The following is a 22,343-nucleotide window of genomic DNA, read 5'->3' as shown; positions in this document are numbered from 1 at the left end:
TCCCAGGCACCCAGCACCAGAACAAGAGGACACAGTCTCAAGCTGTGCCAGGGGAGGTTTAGGCTGGAGGAGAAAGTTCTTCACTGAGAGAGTTGTTGGCCATTGGAATGTGCTGCCCAGGGAGGTGGTGGAGTCCCCATCCCTGGAGGTGTTCAAGAGGGGACTGGATGTGGCACTTGGTGCCATGCTTTAGTCATGAGGTCTGTGGTGACAGGTTGGACTGGATGAGCTCTGAGGTCTCTTCCAACCTTGGTGATTCTGTGACTTGAGGATCTCTTTGGGCCCCTTCCAACCCCTGACACGATCCTGTGACCCACTGTGCATGCTGAGTGGTGACACCACTGCATGTGGTGTGGGTCCTTCTGAGAGCTGCCTGCAGAATCTTTACACAGCACAATAAAATGGATGCAACACTTGAGGATCTACTCAGCCCAGGGAACAATCTCAGCTCCCAACCTACTTCTGGAATCTAAACTTGACTTTTACATTTTGCACTCAGGGGACAAAAATGCCAACAGGCAAAGAACAATGGATGCAAGCTGCAGCACAGGAGGTTCCACCTCAACATGAGGAGGAACTTCTTCACTGTGAGGGTGCCAGAGGCCTGGAGCAGGCTGCCCAGAGAGCTTGTGGAGTCTCCTTCTCTGGAGCCTTTCCAGCCCCCTGATGGGGGTTGGACTCCATGACTCTATTCTAGTCTAGTCTAGTCTAGTCTAGTCTACTCTACTCTCTTTAGGCCCCTTCCAACCCATCCTGCAACCGTTTAACCTGTGAAATGTTTGTTTCTCCTCCAACCCACAGATGTGCAGGGATTTAGATCTGGCTCATCACTCACTTAAAAATTGATTAGCCTCCCATCTAACACGTTCAGCACACAAAGGAAGGCAAAAGGACTCCTAACACTCACAATGCAAACAGAAACCACAACAAAAGGCAATCCAGTGGTACAGGTTTAGGGACTAATAGCTAATTGCAAGTAAATGTTTTCCAGGGAACTCAGGAGAGTCCAGAGGGGGGGACGTCTCCAAGGGGCTGACCAGAATGTAAGAGATATCTTGATCCCACCCCACTCTCTATAATGTGCAGCACAGCTTGTTCCTCCCTCTGCTTGCTTCTTTTCCCCAGTTCTCTCCTTCTGGCCCTGTTTGCTCACTTCTCTTTGGGTTAGGGCAAGAACCATGGTGGGGGTGGGAGAGAGACAACTTGTTAGCTGGCAACAGCCTCGTGGGCTTTGTCCAGGGGGCTGCCCAGGGGGCCTGGGCTTGTTTGTGTGTATATGTGTGTATATAAATGTTTATTAACTTTTGTGTTTGGTTTCCTTTTGTATTTAACCTATTTTGTCACTATTACTTCCACTGCACTTCAAGCCCTGAGCACGTGTGGTTATTTACCCTCTGGGGGCAAGTCCTGCCCCCTGTCTGGTGTCAAGCCAGCACACACAAGGATAAATACAACATACAAACGAAGTCCTGCTACCACACATCTGATCAGCAGCACTGCATGGAAGCTGCATGGAGAGCATGCCCACAGCCCCACAGCAGGAGTGCTGGGGAACGCGTGCGACAGAGAGCAGCCCCTGCGTGGCGGTGTGCATCAAAGCATGCTCCCAGCAGCAAATCTGCACTGAAATCCAGCAAGCTGAGTGCTCTCTCTCCAGACACAGGAGCAAAAGGTACTGAGCCAGGTCCCATCAAGTGTCCTTACCCATCAGGATCCTTCTTTCAGCAACAGCCAGGAGCAGACACCTAGGAAGGCTGTGAAAGAGGACAGGCACGCAGCGATGCTTGCTCAGCATGCTCTCCCATCATCCAGTGCTCAGTGGCAGAAGGGATCCTGACTAGATTAACACCTTTGCATCTTCTGTGTCCCTGGCCAGGGCCTTTCTGAATCCCTATAAACACTGAGCATTCATAACACCTTACAAAAAGCATTTCCCATCTCAGTTGTCTGTTGTGTGAAGATCTCTACCTGCCTGTCTGCTGGTTTCCCCTGCTGCTCCCCGCCTCTGGCACCACAGGACACACACAGAGGCCACCTCCCTGCCCTGCCACACTCCCCACAAGCCAGTCAAGCTTTCACAGACCTGCACCACCTCGAAGCAGAGCTTGGTGTTGCAGTGAGAGCACCACCAGAACCAACCCCTCCCAGCAGTGCTGCAAAGCTGCATTGTGTTACCACCATCCAAACTGCTGGCTTCAGAGCTAGTTAGGGTTACCATCAGGCAGCCTGAACTTCCATTACCAAGCTGCCAGCCTCTCTTAAGTACCTTTCAGAGACTCAACTGACAAAAGGGAAGGGAAAAAAAGGCTAAGGTATACCCACATCAGATACATCCCAGGAGCTAGTAGAATGGCAGCCAAAGATCTGCCCAGTGAGGCTGCCCAGAGAGGTTGGGGAATCTCCTCTGGAGCCTTTCCAACCCCACCTGGATGCATTCCTGTGAGGACTCCCCTGGGTGATGCTGCTCTGGCAGGGGGCTGACAGGATGATCTCTGGAGGTCCCTTCCAACCTCTGCTGTTGTGTGATTCTGTGATCTATACATCCCATGCTTGTCTGCTTAGAGCTGCTAATAAAAACAGTTAGTTCAGCTGGAAATCAGGTTCTAGGGCTCTATCCAATTCACCATCACTGCTTTCCCAGGAATCTGTATATTTAACCTTAAGCCACCAGATAACATCTGACAGATGCTGGCACACTGACTAAAGCACACTTCCCCCCATTCCCTTCACACTGCTAACATTGAAGCTACCACCACATATTATCTGGGCAGTGCCTAACAGTCACACAAAAGAGAGGAGGCTCCAGGGAGACCTAATGGCAGCCTGCCAGTACCTGAAGGGGCTACAGGAAGGATGGAGAGAGACTGCAAAGGCCTGCAGGGACAGCACCAGGGGCAATGGCTTCAGACTAGAGCAGAGCAGATTGAGATTGGATGTCAGGAACAAGTTCTGCACCATGAGGGTGGTAGAATCACAGAATTGTCAGGGCTGGAAGGGACCTCAAGGCTCAGCCAGTCCCAACCCCCTGCCATGGGCAGGGACACCTCACACTACAGCAGGTTGCTCACAGCCACCTCCAGCCTGGCTGCAAACACCTCCAGGCATGAGGCTTCCACCACCTCCCTGGGCAACCTGTGCCAGGCTCTCACCACGCTCATGGGCAACAACTTCTTCCTCACAGCCAATCTCAATCTCCCCATTTCTAGTTTTGCTCCATCCCCCCCAGTCCTATCCCTCCCTGACAGCCTCAAAAGTCCCTCCCCAGCTTTCTTGGAGCCCCCTGCAGGTCCTGAAAGGCCACAATGAGGTCTCCTCAGAGCCTTCTCCTCTCCAGCCTGCACAACCCCAACTCCCTCAGTCTGTCCTCACAGCAGAGCAGCTCCAGCCCTCTGCTCATCCTCATGGCCCTTCTCTGGACACCTTCCAGCCCCTCCAGAGCCTTTCTGTAATAGGGGCTCCAGAACACTGGAGCAGGTTGCCCAGGGAGGTGGTTGAGCCCCATCCCCAGAGATATTCAAGGTGAGCCTGGACAGGGCTCTGGGCAACCTGACCTAGTTAGGGATGTCCCTTCTGACTGCAGAGGGGCTGGGACTGGATGAGCTTTGGAGGTCCCTTCCAACCCAGACCACCCTATGATTCTGTGACTAAGGAGGAGTGAGAACCAGTGGTAAGGCCCTACCAAAGCTCCAAAGAAGTGGAGATTCCTGTAAGCAAGGAAGACTGCTTAATGGAAAAGCTACCATAAACAAGTAAGTTTGCAGAGGTTTTCAGCTGTTCAACAGACCACCACTTGAGAGAGAGCCTTAGGGAGGAGAAGTGATCACCCCTCTGGCTGGGCATTCAGACAAGCAGCAGAGTACAAAGCAAGAAGCAGGCAAATTGATCTTACTTGCCCTGGTAGGCACCGGCAGCGTGGGGAACATCAGGTAAATGAGATGGACATGCACTCCATTTGTGTCACAATTCATTTGTAGCACGGACTCGAGCTGCAGAGCCACAGCCAGAGGGAAGTAACACCTGTGATTAGAGCACTTTGCAAAGCAAACTGCAGAGCCAGCCAAGAACAACCTTGGAAATGGATTTGTCTTTTGGGTTCAGGTAAGCCCAGCAACTGCTTCACCTTCTGCACTAGGGGTGCCCAAAGGTGCTTCCAGAAGTCTTGTCAGCAGCTGCCACCCCAGAGAATGCACTCAGGTCATGGAACATACTGAATTCTACCAGGGGATAAAAGACAGTTGATATCCTTCCTAGACTTCAATTTACTGTTTCATGAAAATGAGTTCCTAAAGCAAAACCAAAACCAATGCTTCCTGCCTGGTCAGTAAGCCAAGGATCAGACTGCCAAACCAAACCCATCAGTAAAATGAGAGTGCCACAGCAAGCACTGGAGTGTGCTGGGCAGGCCATGCCTACAGCGTTGCTAGGCCCTGCCTAGCACCAAAGCCAGCACACTTGCTTTGGGTGCAGACACACAGTCAAAGGCATTCCTCAATCTCCCTTAAGCTACGGTTTCATGGCACTTTGGTGGCACAGCCAGACTAGGCACCTTCCACAGTCTCTGCTCCTCACTGTCCTCATCCCCCTCCTTCTGAGGCCACCTTGCAGACTGTGTAGGAAGGAAATGCAGCATTCTGCATGGGAGACATGACAGCTTGCAGCACACGAGGCCAGTGGCAGCCTGGGCTGCATCCCAAGCAGCTCACAGCAGATGGAGAGAGGTGATTCTGCCACTTCACTCTGCTTCACCTGGAGTAATCCACCCAGGTCTGGAGCCCTCAATACAGGAAGGACAAGGACCTGATGGAGCAGGTCCAGAGGAGGGCCACAAAAATGACCAAAGAGCTGGAGCAGCTCTGCTACAAGGCCAGGCTGAGGGAGCTGGGGGTGCTCAGCCTGGGGAAGAGGAGGCTCTGGGCAGACCTAATAGCAACCTTCCAGTACCTGAAAGGGGCTACAAGAAGGATGGAGAGAGACTGTTTGCAAAGGCCTGCAGGGACAGGAGCAGGGACAGAGGTCTGGAATTAGAGAAGAGTAGATTTAGGTTGGATGTTAGGAGCAAGTTCCACCCTGGATCTTTACCATTACCTGCACCAAGCAATTAAAGTTCCTAAGAGCAAGCAACACTTCCAGTGCTCCAAACAGTTCTACTGTGGAAAGCACTGCTTAAAATGTTCACTGTCAGGAGCTTCTGAATAGAACAGAATAGAGCAGAGCAGAGCAGAGCAGAGCAGAGCAGAGCAGAGCAGAGCAGAGCAGAGCAGAGCAGAATAGAATAGAATAGAATAGAATAGAATAGAATAGAATAGAATAGAATAGAATAGAATAGAATAGAATAGGAGTAGAGCAGAGTAGACTTGAGCAGAGTAGACTAGAATAGAGTAGGATAGGATAGGATAGGATAGGATAGGATAGGATAGGATAGGATAGGATAGGATAGGATAGGATAGGATAGGATAGGATAGGATAGGATAGGATAGGATAGGATAGGTTAGGCTAGGCTAGGCTAGGCTAGGCTAGACCAGGTTGGAAGAGCCCTGTCCAACCCATCATCCAATGCCATCTAATCAGCTGAACCATGGCACCAAGCAGCCCATCCAGTCTCCTCCTAAACACCTCCTTAGTCACATTCCAGTTTCTATTTCACAAATAGGCAGAAAGAGGGTTGAAAACCAGACTGAGAGGTGTGCAGCACACTTCAGAGGCAGCAACAAGTATCCACTTGACTGTGTTTTGCCTTCTCGTTGGGCTCATATCCCAATCAATACATAAAATCCTAAGGAAGTGGGCTCAGTGGAATCCCAAGCATGTGTGCCAGCTGAAACTCCAGCCCTTTGCTTTCCAAAGGTATATTTAGATTAGGGTTTTTTTTCCACAAGGCTGGCAATCAGCAGCCACTGGAAAATCCCCACCGACAGCGTGCCACAGCTGCAATTAAATCATTATAGCCAAATAGCAAGCCATAACTGCTCATTAGGAAGAGTGATACTGGGACCATATGTGGAAATAAATCTTCATTTTCTCTAGAGCAAATAATGCTGAATGCACCACATAATTATAGTGTTTTACTTTGTCCTTGTTCCTTTGCAATTCATAATACCCCTGGAACGCTCTGCCAATAATCAGATCAGCAGGACTGACAGGTCTGGGGTCAGAGGAGTCAATGGAACTTTCAGCAGTGATGTCAGTAGGAGAGAAACTGGGGCCATGAGGAGAATATGTCATCCACAGTGTTCACAGGACCAGGGGATCACAGGGTGGTAGGGTTTTGAAAGAGATCTCTGGAGAGCTTCCAGTCCAATCCCCTGCCAGAGCAGGAGCACAGAACCCAGCACAGGGCAGACAGGATCACATCCAGACAGGGATGGGAAGGCTCCAGAGAAGGAGACTCCACAACCTCTCTGGGCAGCCTGCTCCAGGGCTCTGCCACCCTCACAGTCAAGAAGTTCCTCCTCCTGTTGAGGTGGAACCTCCTGTGCTGGAGTTTCCATCCACTGCCCCTTGTCCTATCCCAGGGCACAGTGAGCAGAGGCTGTCCCTGTCCCTTCCTTCCTGAACCCCAGCCCTCAGCTATTGATAGACATTGATCAGATCCCTCTCAGCCTTCTCCTCTCCAGATTCAACAGCCCCAGGGCTCTCAGCCTCTCCTCCCCAGGCAGTGCTGCAGTCCCTTCAGCATCCTTGCAGCCCTCCCTTGGACTCTCTCCAGCAGATCCCTGTCCCTCCTGAGCTGGGGAGCCCAGAGCTGGTTGCAATATTCCAGGTGAGGTCTCAGCAGGGCAGAAGAGAGGGGGAGGAGAACCTCCCTGGCTCTGCTGGCCACACTCCTCTGAATGCAGCCCAGAAGTGCTGGAAGTGTAGCATTCATTAGAGGAAGCAGACAGGAGCTGTGTCCTGCCCCCAACAGCAGAGCCTCCAGGCTGAGACACAAGAAACACCACAAAAGACAGGAGGAGGTAAGAGCCATCAGTAAGTCCATGCGACTGCTTGCTTTGCTCTCCCTGCTTCTTGCTGATAAGAGACCAGTGCTGTAAATCAGAAGTAACCCAAATGAAATCAGTATGGCTCTGCAATTTTCATTCCAACATAAGGGGGAAAAAGCCCAACCCAACCCAACCCAACCCACCCCAACAAACCTCAGAGCACTGTAAGAAACTCAGTTCTGTAATGACATTGCAAGCCAGTGAATCCAGGGTGAATGAGACCTCTACAACAGATGAAACTCTGCCATGTTCCCAGCCACTTCAACATATTCCACTGCTTTGATGGCAGTCCTCAATGAAAGCTTGGTTTATATCCACGTCAGCTTCACCTGACACCTTCATGTCAGCTCTGCAGAGGGACCTTGCCAGGCTGGGCAGAAGGGCAGAGCCCAAGGGCATGAGATTGAACACATCCTAGTGCCAGGTTCTACATCTTGGCCACAACAACCCCAGGCAGAGCTACAGGCAGTGCTTGGCTGGGGCCTAGAAGGCCAATGGCATCCTGGCCTGCATCAGGAACAGTGTGGCCAGCAGGAGCAGGGAGGTCATTCTGCCCCTGTTAGGCTGCACCTTGAGTCCTGTGTCCAGTTCTGGGCTCCTCAGGTTAGGAAAGATGTTGAGCTGCTGGAAGGTGTCCAGAGAAGGGCAATGAGGCTGGGGAGGGGTCTGGAGCACAGCCCTGGGAGGAGAGGCTGAGGGAGCTGGGGTTGCTTAGCCTGCAGAAGAGGAGGCTCAGGGGAGACCTTCTTGCTCTCTCCAGCTCCCTGAAGGGAGGTTGGAGCCAGGTGGGGGTTGGGCTCTTCTCCCAGGCACCCAGCAGCAGAACAAGAGGACACAGTCTCAAGCTGCACCAGGGGAGGTTTAGGCTAGAGGTGAGGAAGAAATTCTTCCCAGCAAGAGAGATTGGCCACTGGGATATGCTGCCCAGGGAGGTGGTGGAGTCACCATCACTGGAAGTGTTTGGGAAGAGCCTGGATGAGGCACTTGGTGCCATGGTTTAGTTGACCAGATGGTGTTGGGTGATAGGTCGGAGTGGATGATCTCAAAGGTCTCTTCCAACCTGGTTAATTCTATTCTATTCTATTCTATTCTATTCTATTCTATTCTATTCGCTTCTTAATGGAAGAGGAAGGAGGTTCCATTCTGAACCACAGCAACAGCCACCACAGCCTGGTGGCAAAGCATTTTGCATGAGAAGTCTAAAGGGAGCAGTTGTGAGGCTTGCAGAGTTATTGCCTAGCAGGCTCTGCTGGTATGTGCTGTGCAGGGAGACACCTGCTAGTATATTAAGCTTGGCTTTAAAGAGAAATGTATTTGATGTATTATTTGGTAGTGGTGCTAAACTATTGAGCTAAGAAGAAATCTCACAGAAATAAAGCACTCTTTGAGATTGAACTGCATGCATTTGACTGAATTTGTACATCCATTTTAGCTCTGCCTTGTTTGCTTGGGCAATATATCCCAGCCCAAAAAAAGCTAGCTGGTGCTCAATAAATATGTTCTTAATGCACACAGAAGATGATGGAATGTTTTCCAGAGACACTTGGGCAGCACCTGCTAATTGTGACAGGCTGGCTGCTCATTCCTCTGCATTAACTTGAACTACACCCAGGGACTCCTAACCAGGCAGAAAAGATCTCAGCTCTGCCTCCCATCTAATACAGAAGCCCAGAACTGGAAGGAAATTAATGCTACTTACTGTGAAAAGGTCACCATGAACCACTGGAAAGAAACACACTCCAGGTATGGTTTGCATGTCACTGTGTCTGGACCAGGATGGCCTGCAAGTGTTGTACAGCCATGGACAGGGAAGCAGCAGCAGGCATTTGCTGTTTGCCAGCTGAGCAAATGTCTGTCGTGGTGCAAGAGATCATCACCCGATGCAGACCCCAGAGCTGCAGGTAGCTGCAACGTGAGGACACTCAGGAGCAGCACTGCAGCTGGCTCCGGCTACGGGGCCTGCCCAGCCGCAGCAGCTGCACCTCACACCGGCAGGGAAAGGGAAAGGAAGGGAAGGGGGAAAGGAGGAGCAGGACCTCACATGTGCAGGGAAAGGGAAAGGAAGGGAAGGGGGAAAGGAGGAGCAGGACCTCACATGTGCAGGGAAAGGGAAAGGAGGAGAAGGGGGAAAGGAGGAGAAGGGGGAAAGGAGGAGAAGGGGGAAAGGAGGAGAAGGGGGAAAGGAGGAGCTGGACCTCACATGTGCAGGGAAAGGGAAAGGAAGGGAAGGGGGAAAGGAGGAGCAGGACCTCACATGTGCAGGGAAAGGGAAAGGAAGGGAAGGGGGAAAGGAGGAGCAGGACCTCACATGTGCAGGGAAAGGGAAAGGAAGAGAAGGGGGAAAGGAGGAGCTGGACCTCACACGGGCAGGGAAAGGGAAAGGAAGGGAAGGGGGAAAGGAGGAGCTGGACCTCACATGTGCAGGGAAAGGGAAAGGAGGAGAAGGGGGAAAGGAGGAGCTGGACCTCACATGTGCAGGGAAAGGGAAAGGAGGAGAAGGGGGAAAGGAGAAGGGGGAAAGGAGAAGGGGAAAGGGGGGAAAAGGAGAAAGGGGGAAAGGGGAAAAAGGGGGAAAAGGGGAAAGGGGGAAAGAGGAAAAAGGGGGAAAAGGGGAAAGGGGGAAAGAGGAAGGGATTCAAAAGCAAAAGGGGAAAATATAAAACCAGAGCACCTCAAGAGGAAAAAAGTGACTTGGGAAGAAGGGAGAAGAAACAGAGACAAATGTAGGCCTTAGTGTGGAGGGAAGATAAATGGGGAGAAGAAAAGGGAGGAAAGGGGAAGGGAGGGAGAGCAAAAGGAAGAGAGGAGAAGGGGAGAAGGAGAGAAGGAGGAGGAGAGAAGAAGGAGGAGAGAAGAAGGAGAGAAGGAGAAGGAGAGAGGAAGGAGAGAAGGAGAAGGAGAGAAGGAGAAGGAGAGAAGGAGAAGGAGAGAAGGAGAAGGAGAGAAGGAGAAGGAGAGAAGGAGAAGGAGAGAAGGAGAAGGAGAGAAGGAGAAGGAGAGAAGGAGAAGGAGAGAAGGAGAAGGAGAGAAGGAGAAGGAGAGAAGGAGAAGGAGAGAAGGAGAAGGAGAGAAGAAGGAGAGAAGGAGAAGGAGAGAAGGAGAAGGAGAGAAGGAGAAGGAGAGAAGGAGAAGGAGAGAAGGAGAAGGAGAGAAGGAGAAGGAGAGAAGGAGAAGGAGAGAAGGAGAAGGAGAGAAGGAGAAGGAGAGAAGGAGAAGGAGAGAAGGAGAAGGAGAGAAGGAGAAGGAGAGAAGGAGAAGGAGAGAAGGAGAAGGAGAGAAGGAGAAGGAGAGAAGGAGAAGGAGAGAAGGAGAAGGAGAGAAGGAGAAGGAGAGAAGGAGAAGGAGAGAAGGAGAAGGAGAGAAGGAGAAGGAGAGAAGGAGAAGGAGAGAAGGAGAAGGAGAGAAGGAGAAGGAGAGAAGGAGAAGGAGAGAAGGAGAAGGAGAGAAGGAGAAGGAGAGAAGGAGAAGGAGAGAAGGAGAAGGAGAGAAGGAGAAGGAGAGAAGGAGAGAAGGAGAAGGAGAGAGGAAGGAGAGATGAAGGAGAGAAGGAGAAGGAGAGAGGAAGGAGAGATGAAGGAGAGAAGGAGGAGAGAAGGAGAAGGAGAGAAGGAGAAGGAGAGTAAGGTTTTGACAATAGGCTGACCAGAAGCAGATTTATTTCCTTTCCACCATCTATGCAGTGTTAACCACCAGTTCACTCCTGCAGTCCTCCTGCTGGAAATACCCTGACCAGCTTCTAAAGAGCCAATGGAAACGCTGACTGCATGAGGAGCTCCCAGCAGGAACTGAGCAATCTGATTCCCAAAGGAAACATCTCCTTAAGGAGGTGCTCAGCCACTGAGGTTACTGGGGCATTTACACCTATCATTCTTCCTCCTCATAATTCCTATCATAAAAATGAAGGGGAAATAGTCATCACTGAATTTCACACGCAGGAAGGGAAGAGAAACTCGCTGGAAGCACAGCCAGTGAACACACAGGGTGTCTGGAGCACAGCTGACAGGAACATTGTCCTGAAGGGCAATCCTGCTCTGAGGAAGCAAACTCCAGGAAATCACAGAACCACAGAAACACTCAGCCTGGAAAAGAGCCTCAGGGTCACCAAAGCCAACCCAGAGCCCTGCTCTGCAAGGCTCAGCCCTAAACCACAGCCCCAAGCACCACAGCCAAACCCCCTGCAAACACAGCCAGGCTTGGGGACTCCACCACCTCCCTGCCCAGCACATTCCAAGCCCTCACCACTCTTGCCTGAAAAAAAGCTTTCCTCATGTCCAGTCTGAACCTCCCCAGGGGCAGCTTGAGGCCATTCCCTCTTCTTCTGTCACTAATGACCTGGGAGCAGAGCCCAGCACCAACCTCTCCACAACCTCCTTGCAGGGAGCTGTAGAGAGCCAGGAGGTCTCCCCTCAGCCTCCTCTCTTTCCCACTAACCATCCCCAGCTCCTTCAGTTGCTCTCCATCAGATTTCTTCTCCAGGCCCTTCCGAGCTTCCTTGCCCTCCTCTGCCCTGGCTCCAGCACCTCCACATCTCTCTTGTCCTGAGGTGCCCAAACTGGGCACAGCACTGGAGGTGTGGCCTGCCCAGAGCTGAGTGCCAGGGCACAATCCCCTCCCTGCTGCTGCTGGACACAGCATTGCTGACCCCAGCCAGGATGCCATTTCTGTGGCCCTAGATCTCCTTTTCTAAACTAAGGCTAGCAGTATCCATTGCCTGCCTGGGAGATTTGTGCCTTCTGCTCCCCAGCTGTCAGTGATGCACTCATACCAGAGCAGACAGCATGTAAGACAATTGCATGTAGCAGCCAGGAGCTGGGGCTAAAATGCACATTCAAAGTGTACCAAGCTCCTGACCAGGCCAATCCAGGTGGCAGGGTCCCCTTTGTGAGCTCAGACACTGTGCTGTGTACAACAGCCTGGGCAACTGCAGAACTCAAATCCTGGTTAAACTACACATGAGAAACAAAAGGGAAAGAAGGCAAAGATAAAATTAGCTTTAGCATTTACCAGTAGCTGCACACTGAAATTATGCATCTTCAACCACTTTAGTTATCCTCAAACAGAAGCATTTGGCTGCCCACAGAGTCTATTCAAGTCCTCTGGGTGCTAGAGGAAGGACTTCCATTCTGGGCAGGGATATCACTTTACTACGCACTGCATCTTCCACACCCTCACAGGGAGAAAACACTGTGACCCTGCAACTCAGGGAAGTTTCTTGTGCATATTTTTACTGACCAACTGGCACACAAAGAGACAAGCTACAGAGAAGTCCATAACCCTGAAGTTCTTTGACAAAGGCAAACCTGAAACCAGAGCGATGGAAGTTCGAAGCTGGGGAACCGCTGAGCGGGCAGAAAAGACACAAGATTTTATCAGTCCTGGGAGACTTGCAGGGCACAAAACAGTGAGGTCAGCTCCTGGGAGACTTCCTGTGTCTCCTTGTGTCCTGCTTTTAGCATGTTCAAGTTATCTTGTTGACAGCTGTCAGTAGAAGTGAGACAGTTCAATACATACAGGAATCAGTAGCAACCAACTTAAGGCCAGGCCGCAGCCGGTATGTCCATGGCTATGCTTTGAAGCTCACCCAGGTCAAACACACTGTGCCCTTCTAAACCAGAGGAGAAGGGTGCAACACTAGCTGGAAAATACTTTACTCACCCTCTACTAATTGCACCAGCTGCAACACCAGAGATACTCCAGCTGTGAAGAGGCTCCTGCCCAGCAGCAAGTTATACCCCCACACTTAGCACTGCTGGTCAGGGGACAGCACAGAAGCATCAATGGTCCAGGCCAGAAGGGACCTCCAAAGCTCAGCCACTCCAACCCGCCTGCAGTCAGCAGGGACATCCCCAGCTAGATCAGGCTGCCCAGAGCCCTCTCCAGCCTCACCTTGAATACCTCCAGGGATGGAGCCTCAACCACCTCCCTGGGCAACCTGTGCCAGTGTTCCACCACCCTCATGGTGCAGAACTTGTTCCTCACATCCAATCTCAATCTGCTCTGCTCTAGTTTGAAGCCATTGTCCCTGGTCCTGTCCCTGCAGGCCTTTGCAGACAGTCTCTCTCCATCCTTCCTGTAGCCCCCTTCAGGTACTGGAGCACTGCAGCTCACTGCTTGATGGAGCCTGATCCTAAGGTGCCTGATCCTTTGTTTGTTTGGGTTTCACAGACTGGGTTTTGGTTGTTTTGTTTTTCCTTCATTATTTTACAGCAAACTCTATTATGAAGCCTTTCAGGATGTCTCATTTCAAACATCATACACCCAACTGGGGTGAATTGGGAATAAAGATACAGCACAGCAGTATGATAGAATGGGAACATTGCTTAATATACCATGTAAAAACCAGAGTATGAAAGAATGCTGAGGAAAGAGCTGGATACATTTGTGGTATGAGTAGATTCTTGCACACAAGTGGCAAACAAGGTGTAAAACAGTACCTAGACACTTTCTGATAGAGTTTCATAGAATCACAGAATTGGCAGGGCTGGAAGGGAGCTCAAGGCTCAGCCAGTCCCAACCCCCCTGCCATGGGCAGGGACACCTCACACTGCAGCAGGTTGCTCACAGCCACTTCCAGCCTGGCTGCAAACACCTCCAGGCAGGAGGCTTCTACCACCTCCCTGGGCAGCCTGTGCCAGGCTCTCACCACCCTCATGGGGAACAACTTCTTCCTCACATCCAATCTCAATCTACCCATTTCTAGTTTTGCTCCATCCCCCCCAGTCCTATCCCTCCCTGACACCCTCAAAAGTCCCTCCCCAGCTTTCTTGGAACCCCCTTCAGATCCTGCAAGGCCACAATTAGGTCTCCTCGGAGCCTTCTCCTCTCCAGACTGCACAACCCCAACTCCCTCAGTCTGTCCTCACAGCAGAGCAGCTCCAGCCCTCTGCTCCTCCTCATGGCTCTTCTCTGGACACCTTCCAGCACCTCCAGATCCTTCCTGGCACAGAGGCTCCAGAACTGGCCCCAGAGCTCCAGCTGTGGTCTCAGCAGAGTGGAGCAGAGGGGCAGAATCCCCTCCCTGGCCCTGCTGGCCACACTTCTCTTGCTGCAGCCCAGGCTCTGCTTGGCTCTCTGGGCTGCCAGTGCTCACTGCTGGCTCCTGTTGAGATTCTCCTCTCCCAGCACCCCCAAGGCCTTTTCTTCAGGGCTGCTCTCCAGCCAGTCCCTGCCCAGCCTGTATCAGTGCCTGGGATTGCCCTGCCCCAGCTGCAGGACCTTGCCCTTGGTCTTCTTGAACCTCCTGAGGTTGTCATGGGCTCAGCTCTGCAGCCTGCCCAGGTCCCTCTGGACCACAGGCAGTTTCACATTGACTGCCACATTTCAAACAGACCTCAGGCATGCAGAGGTGTCTAAAAAGCAGGAAATCCTAAGGAGTGTGGCTGCAGGAAAGCCTAAGCAGCCAGCTTGATGATGGTACCCAGTGATGGGGACGTGAGCCTTGCTGTATTGAACAGCCTGCACGTCACATTTCCCCTGACAGCTCCTCTGAAAGGTTGACCAATTTGTTTCAATACAGTGGCCACTCAACAGCTCCAAGAAAAGACAGAGCACATCCAAAGCACTTCATGGAAATTCTTCTTGCAGATGTACAACATGAAGCCTAAAGCACAAAAGCAGTTAATTTATCACGGGAGCCGAGATTCCTGCAGTAACTAATTCAAAGTGCTGATGATGCACTAAATCAGAGTGAGTGATGAGCACACAGAGAGCAGCAAGAGAAGTTCAAAAGGATACAGAGCTGGGTGATCAATGAGCTGCCACTTGGCAAATGAAATGCAGTGTTGACAAAGGCTCAGCAATGGAGAGGAGGCTCCAAAATAAGCAACACTGAATATGAGGGAAATTGCAATGAACCACTGCAAAAATGCCTTGCAGTGCTGCAGGTGCCTCTCAGAGCTTCACATCACCAGGCTTGCTCTCTGTGTTTAACAGGAAAGAAAACAGATCCCCACTGGCAACCTGAAGGAGAGCTTTGCCATAGGGGAGCAAAACCTCCTAGGAAAGGGACCAGAGTGACACAGGCATGCAAGCAACCACCTGGCTCAGGCACACAGGTTAGGAACAGCAGAACACAGCTGAAAACCTCAGACAAATCTAACATGACACATTCCTGCCCTCAGAGGAAACTGCATGGTAAGGCCAACTCAACAACAACTTCTTGTACCAGTCCATGCAGTTAAGAAACAGAATAAGAGCAAGTGGTGCTGTCCAAGCCTCTTCATACTCCAACTGCTGTCCTAGCTGGTCAATGGCTTTGTGACTGAGAAGCAGCAACCCCTGGATAGAGGAGTGCTGGGATTTGGTGCAATGCACCTCTTGAACTTCCCTGGAGAATAACAGACTGCACACCAGGCAAGGTGTCAGGGCTTATAGAAAGAAAGAAACTGTCTCCTCTGAGGACACACTAGAACTTTTCACAGAGTCACAGCACATTAGAGGTGGGAAGGGACCTCCAGAGCTCATCCAGTCCAAGCCCCTGCCAGAGCAGCAGCACCCAGGGCAGGCCACACAGGAATGCATCCAGCTGGGGTTGGAAAGGCTCCAGAGAAGGAGACTCCACAACCTCTCTGGGCAGCCTGCTCCAGGGCTCCAACACCCTCACACCAAAGAAGTTTCTCCTCATGCTGAGCTGAAACCTTCTCTGGTCAAGTTTGTCTCCATTGCTCCTTGGCTCATTGCTGTGCACCACCCACAAGAGCTTGGCCCCCTCCCCTTGACCCCCAGCCCTCAGCTCTTGACAGACATTGATCAGATCCCTCTCAGCCTTCTCTTCTCCAGACTCAACAGCCCCAGGGCTCTCAGTCTCTCTTCCCAGGGGAGATGCTCAAGTCCCCTAAGCATCCTCCTGGCTCTCCCTTGGCCTCTCCCCAGCAGGTCTCTGTCTCTCTTGAGCTGGGGAGCCCAGAACTGGACCCAGGATTGCAGGAGTGGTCTGAGCAGGGCAGAGCAGAGGGGGAGCAGAACCTCCCCAGCCCTGCTGGCCACACTTTCTTTGATGTACCCCAGGATCCCGTTTGCCTTCTTGGCCACAGGGGCACATTGCTGTCCCCTGCAGAACTTGCTGCCCCCAGCAGTCCAAGGTCTTTCCCCATGGAGCTGCTCTCCAGCAGGGAGTGTCAGTGTGTCAGCCAGTTTGGTATCATCAGGAACTTGCTGAGAGTACTCTCAATGCCCTCAGCCAGGTCACTGGAAGAGACATTGAACAAAACTGGACTCAGTACTGACTGGCCACAGGCCTCCAGGCTGACTCTGTGCCACTGATGACAGCCCTCTGAGCTCTGTTGTGGAGCCAGTTTGCAATCTACCTCTCTGACTAACCCTCTGTGCCACAGCTCCTGAGCTGTTCTATGAGGCTGTTATGGGATACAGCATCAAAAGCTTCAGTGAAGGCAAGATCCATGACATCCACTGCTCTTCCCTCATCTATCCATATGGTCATCAGTTCAGAGAAGGCTCTCAGGCTCCTGCTACAATTTCACATCCTTGCAGACTCCTGCCCAGAGATGTTTGCTGCTCTGCTAGGGACCATGTGCTCCTCTGTGCATTTGCCTCCACTCACATTCATTGATGAGGACATCCAACAAAGAGCACTACTCTCATTCAGCCATCTTTGCTTCTTTTTAACCCCTTCTTCTTTGACACCTAAGAGATTTCTCCTCCCCAAGTATCTTGATCTGCTCTTCCAAAAGTCTACCTGCTAGGTGACAGCATGCATTAGACTAAAAGGTGGCAATGGACTTCAAAGAAGGTAGCTATGCCACTTGCTTTGTGCTCTAAACCTTATTCTTCCCTTTCCTCACCCCAAAGTTCAGCACATTTGTGGCACCCTCTCTTACAGAGAAGTTGTAGCTCTGTACTTCTTAATTAGACAATGAATCATACTTTGATTTTGATAAAATCACAAGCAACACAAACACAAATAAAGGGCTACTCATTTTGGCTCGTGCTGGTGTAATAAGGCTACAGGAACACTCTTTTTATCATCTGTGACATATCCAATATACTATAAAGAACTAAAACAATGCTGGCAACACTGCAGTGCTGCATGGATTGAAGGCTAATGGGAAACAAAGCAAATAAGATAAAGCAAAGGTCCTGCAGGACTCAGTTCCTCAGCAAGCCACTAAAAAAGCCCAGGAGGAAGGAAGCACCAAGTGCACTTCCACAGCATTCGTTGTTGGAAGAGATTGCTAAGTGGCAGCAATACTTGGGTTTGCAGCTCTCACTGAGAAACTCCAGTGAGCTGGACATCAGGATTCCATCATCAAACTGGATTCAAGGCAGTGCTGAGTCCCAAGCAAAGGGCTAAAGAGCTAAAACCTCCAAATCAATGCTTGACAAAAAGGGTAAATCACTCCTCCAGTTCCCCTGCTCATTAGCAGCTCTAGCCTCCCAAGGCTACAGTGCAGGAATGGTAGTTGGTTAGATCCACAAAACACAGAGTGGCCACAGGAGAGAAGTGGAGGTGCTGGAGCCAGGGCAGAGCAGGGCAAGGAAGCTGGGAAGGGCCTGGAGAAGAAATCTGATGGAGAGCAACTGAAGGAGCTGGGGATGGTTAGTGGGAAAGAGAGGAGGCTGAGGGGAGACCTCCTGGCTCTCTACAGCTCCCTGCAAGGAGGTTGTGGAGAGGTTGGTGCTGGGCTCTGCTCCCAGGTCAGTAGTGACAGAAGAAGAGGGAATGGCCTCAAGCTGCCCCTGGGGAGGTTCAGACTGGACATGAGGAAAGCTTTTTTTCAGGCAAGAGTGGTCAGGGCTTGGAATGTGCTGGGCAGGGAGGTGGTGGAGTCCCCAAGCCTGGCTGTGTTTGCAGGGGGTTTGGCTGTGGTGCTTGGGGCTGTGGTTTAGGGGTGAGCCTTGCAGAGTAGGGCTCTGGGTTGGCCTTGGAGATCCTGAGGCTCTTTTCCACCCTGAATGTCTCTGTGAGTCTGTGTCACACAGCTCCTGTTCTACCATGAATAGCTTATGAATGAGCTTATGGACTTCATGTTTTATTTGTTTAACCAGGAGACATCAGCAGGGGAAGTCTCTGTCTAGATTTCAAACAGCTTTTACACAAGAAGTTAGAGCAGCATCTCCCTGCTGAACTGCTGCCAAGGCTTTCAGCAGGTAGATTTGCAGAGGCTTTTCATAGCCTCTCATCAGCAAACAGAAGAGCTCCTGTGCAGAGCAGAACTGGGGATAAGCACAAAGAATGGGCAGCCCCTCGTGTCAGAAAACAAAGCTTCATTACAGCTGGATGGCAATGATGGTTACTTAATCACTGCCTAGCCCTCTTCTTTGATCTGAACTCTTTCCTAGCCATTTACTTCAGCACAGCTAGCACACTACTCTTTCTCTGGAAGATGTGTGAAAATTGTTTACAACAGGGTATCAGAAACCTTCCCTTCTTACAACTCTGAGTGAAATTCCTTTTCTGGGGAGAAAGAAGTGCTGCTAATTCACACCTAAATTGATCTGTGCAGCAAAAGCCTCTGCTGGAGCTATTCCAGCCCTGCCTGGATGTGTTCCTGCGTGACCTGCTGTAGGTGCTCCTGCTCCGGCAGGGGTTGGACTGGCTGAGCTTTGGAGGTCCCTTCCAGCCCCTGACATTCTGTGACTCTGTGAACAGGGAGCTTGCTGAAGTGACAGAGGTCTTACCAGCCTGAACAAGACAAGGGTTTAGCCCTTGGCATATGCAAGAGTGAAGGAAAGTTTTGTTTTCAAGATAGCTGGACATGAAGACAGACTGTGTGCCTGCCCTGAAGACTGTGTGCCTGCCATGAGGACTGTGTACCAGCCCTGCCCTTACCCCTCACAAACAACCCCATCGTGCCCCCTGAGCGAGCCACACTGCAAACCCTCCATGTCCTGCAAGCTCTCCCAGCAGCTGTTTGCCCAGCAGGCTTCCTTGCCTTGCCTGCTGCATGCCACACGCCTCTCTGGCAGCAGCAACCTGCCCATGCAACATTTTCCATCATCTGTATAAAAGAATAGATAAATAATGTATAGTGCTATCATTTATTTGTATATCAATTAAAATCTTAATGGATAATTCATTGATACAGAGATATGGTGTGGAGGTATTTATATAGAGAATAAGCATTTAGATAGTCATATATATAATAAGCCTTTAAATAGTTCTATATAAAAGATATACTTATAGATAAAAGTTACATATTATAGATTATTTATTGAGATAAATATAATTTGTTAAAGCACTATAATTATATATGCACTTGATACTTGTAAATTAATACCTAAGTTATAGCTGCAATGTCTTTGTGCATAAAGCAGTATTTGCATGTATATAATTTATTTACATAAAAGTTTTGTGCAATATATTTTGCTACATAGATTACATCTCATATTTAGAATTTGGGTTTATATGTAATTTATTAAATTGATGGAATTATCTATTCATTTTGGAGATAAATGAAGATAGGAATAATACTATAGAGAATAGAAGAGAAGAGAAGAGAGTAGAAGAGAATAATTAACTCATATAAATAATATAAATCATATAAAATAATATAATGAAATGATAATATAACAATGAAATTATGAAATTATGGAATTATAATAGATCATATCAATAATATAATATGATTAAATGGTAATATGATTAAATACTAATATAATGTATAATAATATAAAGTTTAATAATATAATTAAATCATATAAATAATATAAATCACATAAAATAATATAACAAAATTATAATATAAATATGATTAAATGATAACATGATTAAATACTAATATAATGTATAATAATATAAAGTATAATAATATAATATCATTAAATCATATAAATAATATAACTAATATAAAATATTATAATGAAATTATAATATAAATAATATAATATAAATTAATGATTGAATGATAATATGATTAAATACTAATATAATGTATAATAATATAAAGTATAATAATATAATATCATTAAATCATATAAATATTATAAATCATATAAAATAATATAATGAAATTATAATATATTAATAATATGATTAAATGATATGATTAAATACTAATATAATGTATAATAATATAAAGTATAATATAATATAATTAAATCGTATAAATAATATAAATCATATAAATAATATAATGAAATTATAATATAAGTAATATGATTAAATGATAACATGATTAAATACTAATATAATGTATAATAATATAAAGTATAATAATATAATATAATTAAATCATATAAATAATATAAATCGTATAAAATATTATAATGAAATTATAATATAAATAATATAATATAAATTAATGATTGAATGATAATATGATTAACTACTAATATAATGTATAATAATATAAAGTATAATAATATAATATCATTAAATCATATAAATAATATAAATCATATAAAATATTATAATGAAATTATAATATAAATAATATAATATAAATTAATGATTGAATGATAATATGATTAACTACTAATATAATGTATAATAATATAAAGTATAATAATATAATATCATTAAATCATATAAATAATATAACTAATATAAAATAATATAATGGAATTATAATATAAATAATATAATATAAATTAATGATTGAATGATAATATGATTAAATACTAATCTAATGTATAATAATATAAAGTACAATAATATAATATCATTAAATCATATAAATAATATAATCAAATCCTATAACTCATATACAATACTACAATAAGATCCTATAAATCCTCTAGTGTACAAACAGCATCAATAAGTCTCTATGACTAATACAGCATCTATAAAATCCAAACACCTACCTACCTAAGTCTGTAAATCCCTCTGCAAATACCAGAGCAAGCACACCACATATAAACCCATTAATAAATAAAGTTATAGCTAAAAAGAATAGCCTGGATAAATAATCCATAAATAACCTGTTTCTATACTTTACCTCCCAATTAATGTGGCTGGAAATGACCTGCTCCCAGCTGCAGGGTATTCACTTTCAACATGAAAAACTCCCTGGGAGCAGGGGAGATTGATTGCTCTTCCCAGCCTGGCATAATTGTGTTCCAGGTGAGCATCAGTTTGCTCCAAAGGACACTCCTAAGTAGCAGGCTGCGGCACACAGAATGCATCCATCACAGCTGCCCCTCGCAGGGTTTACTCAAGCAGATTGCAATGGGGTAGGGGGAGCTGCGCTGGGGGGGGTCTGCTGTGGCTTGTTTGGGTTGAAGCCGTTTACAAAACACTCATTTGCACTGATTGATTGCTGGGAAGAGCTCCCCCGTGGCAATCAGCACGGTGGGTTTCCCTCTCTTTGCAGGGAAGCCTGACCTCTTGGAATCGCTTTGAAGAGGAGGAGTGACTTTTCAAAACGTTGTTAAGGCAGAAAGCCCTCGGAGGTACAACTAAAGCTCAAGGATTTTGCGGTGGGGGAAGGGAAGGCAAAACTGTTCCTCTGCAAAGCAGTTTCAGGGCTCTGTGTTTTCCAGCTGGCTTGGCATCGTTTGCCGCTAGCTGATTTATCAGCAGGCAAAGGCAGTTGAGGAGAAGTAGCTCTGTCCTCAGCTCAGCCCTTCCCACAGCTGTGACAGGGCCAAAATGGCTTTCACATGGCAGCTGACATCAAATGTGCACCAAACTGTGTGCAACCACTTGGCACATCAAGACCTATAGGCAAAACCTGGAGCACCAGCAGGTGTGAAACACTGCTCAGCATTTGCCATGAGCTCAGCATCACAGAACCAACCAGGTTGGAAGGGACCTCCAGGATCATCAAGTCCCACCAATAACACCTGAAGGAAGATTTCCTTTTCCTGGTTAAAACTGCACCATATTCACTTGTGCTGTTTTAGGACATGCTGGTACCTCAGATGGTCCTGAAGCAAAGCAGCATTCCCACAAATGGATGCAAATACAGAATCAAAAGGGGGAAAGCGAAGGAAGAGAGGAAGGGGAACTGCTGGCAAGATAAACCTGCAGAAAGACAGAAATGCTTTTACTTACTTGTAAGCCCATTTGAAACACTGAGTGACCCATGAAGTTAGCCAGCATTCGAATGAGAGCTGCACCCTGGGGGGAAGAAAAACAAAAGCCAAGAAAATCAGAAGGTATCACTTTTGTACAGCAGTGTTACACAGCAGGGAACTGCAGGAGGTGCTGCCAGCCAGCACTGGGACCTGGGGAACTGGTGGCCAATAGACCCTTAATGTGTGTTGGAATACAATGAGAGAAAGGAGATCATCACAGCTCACAGGATGTGAGGGGTTGGAAAGGACCTCTGGAAAGCTTCCAGTCCAACCCCCTGCCAGAGCAGGACCACAGAATCCAGCACAGGTCACACAGGAACACATCCAGACAGGGATGGAAAGGCTCCAGAGAAGGAGACTCCACAACCTCTCTGGGCAGCCTGCTCC

The 22,343-nt window shown here is 48.2% G+C and overlaps 1 protein-coding gene across 1 annotated transcript in view; it reads right to left on the bottom strand.

Moving 5' to 3' along the window:
* TRHDE (thyrotropin releasing hormone degrading enzyme) overlaps positions 1-21,995 on the bottom strand; it is a 121,265-nt gene extending 99,270 nt beyond the window's left edge. The window contains exon 1 of the mRNA XM_009901300.2: positions 21,934-21,995. Within this exon, the coding sequence (XP_009899602.2) occupies positions 21,934-21,981 (48 nt within the window). The 5' untranslated portion in view covers positions 21,982-21,995. The remainder of the gene's footprint in view (positions 1-21,933) is intronic.
* Between the last annotated feature and the right edge of the window lie 348 nt (positions 21,996-22,343).

This window comes from Dryobates pubescens, chromosome Z (assembly GCF_014839835.1).
Source record: "Dryobates pubescens isolate bDryPub1 chromosome Z, bDryPub1.pri, whole genome shotgun sequence".
NCBI classification, from domain to species: domain Eukaryota; kingdom Metazoa; phylum Chordata; class Aves; order Piciformes; family Picidae; genus Dryobates; species Dryobates pubescens.
The sequence above is the reverse complement of the archived record's forward strand: the minus strand, read 5'-3'. Positions and strand labels throughout refer to the sequence as shown.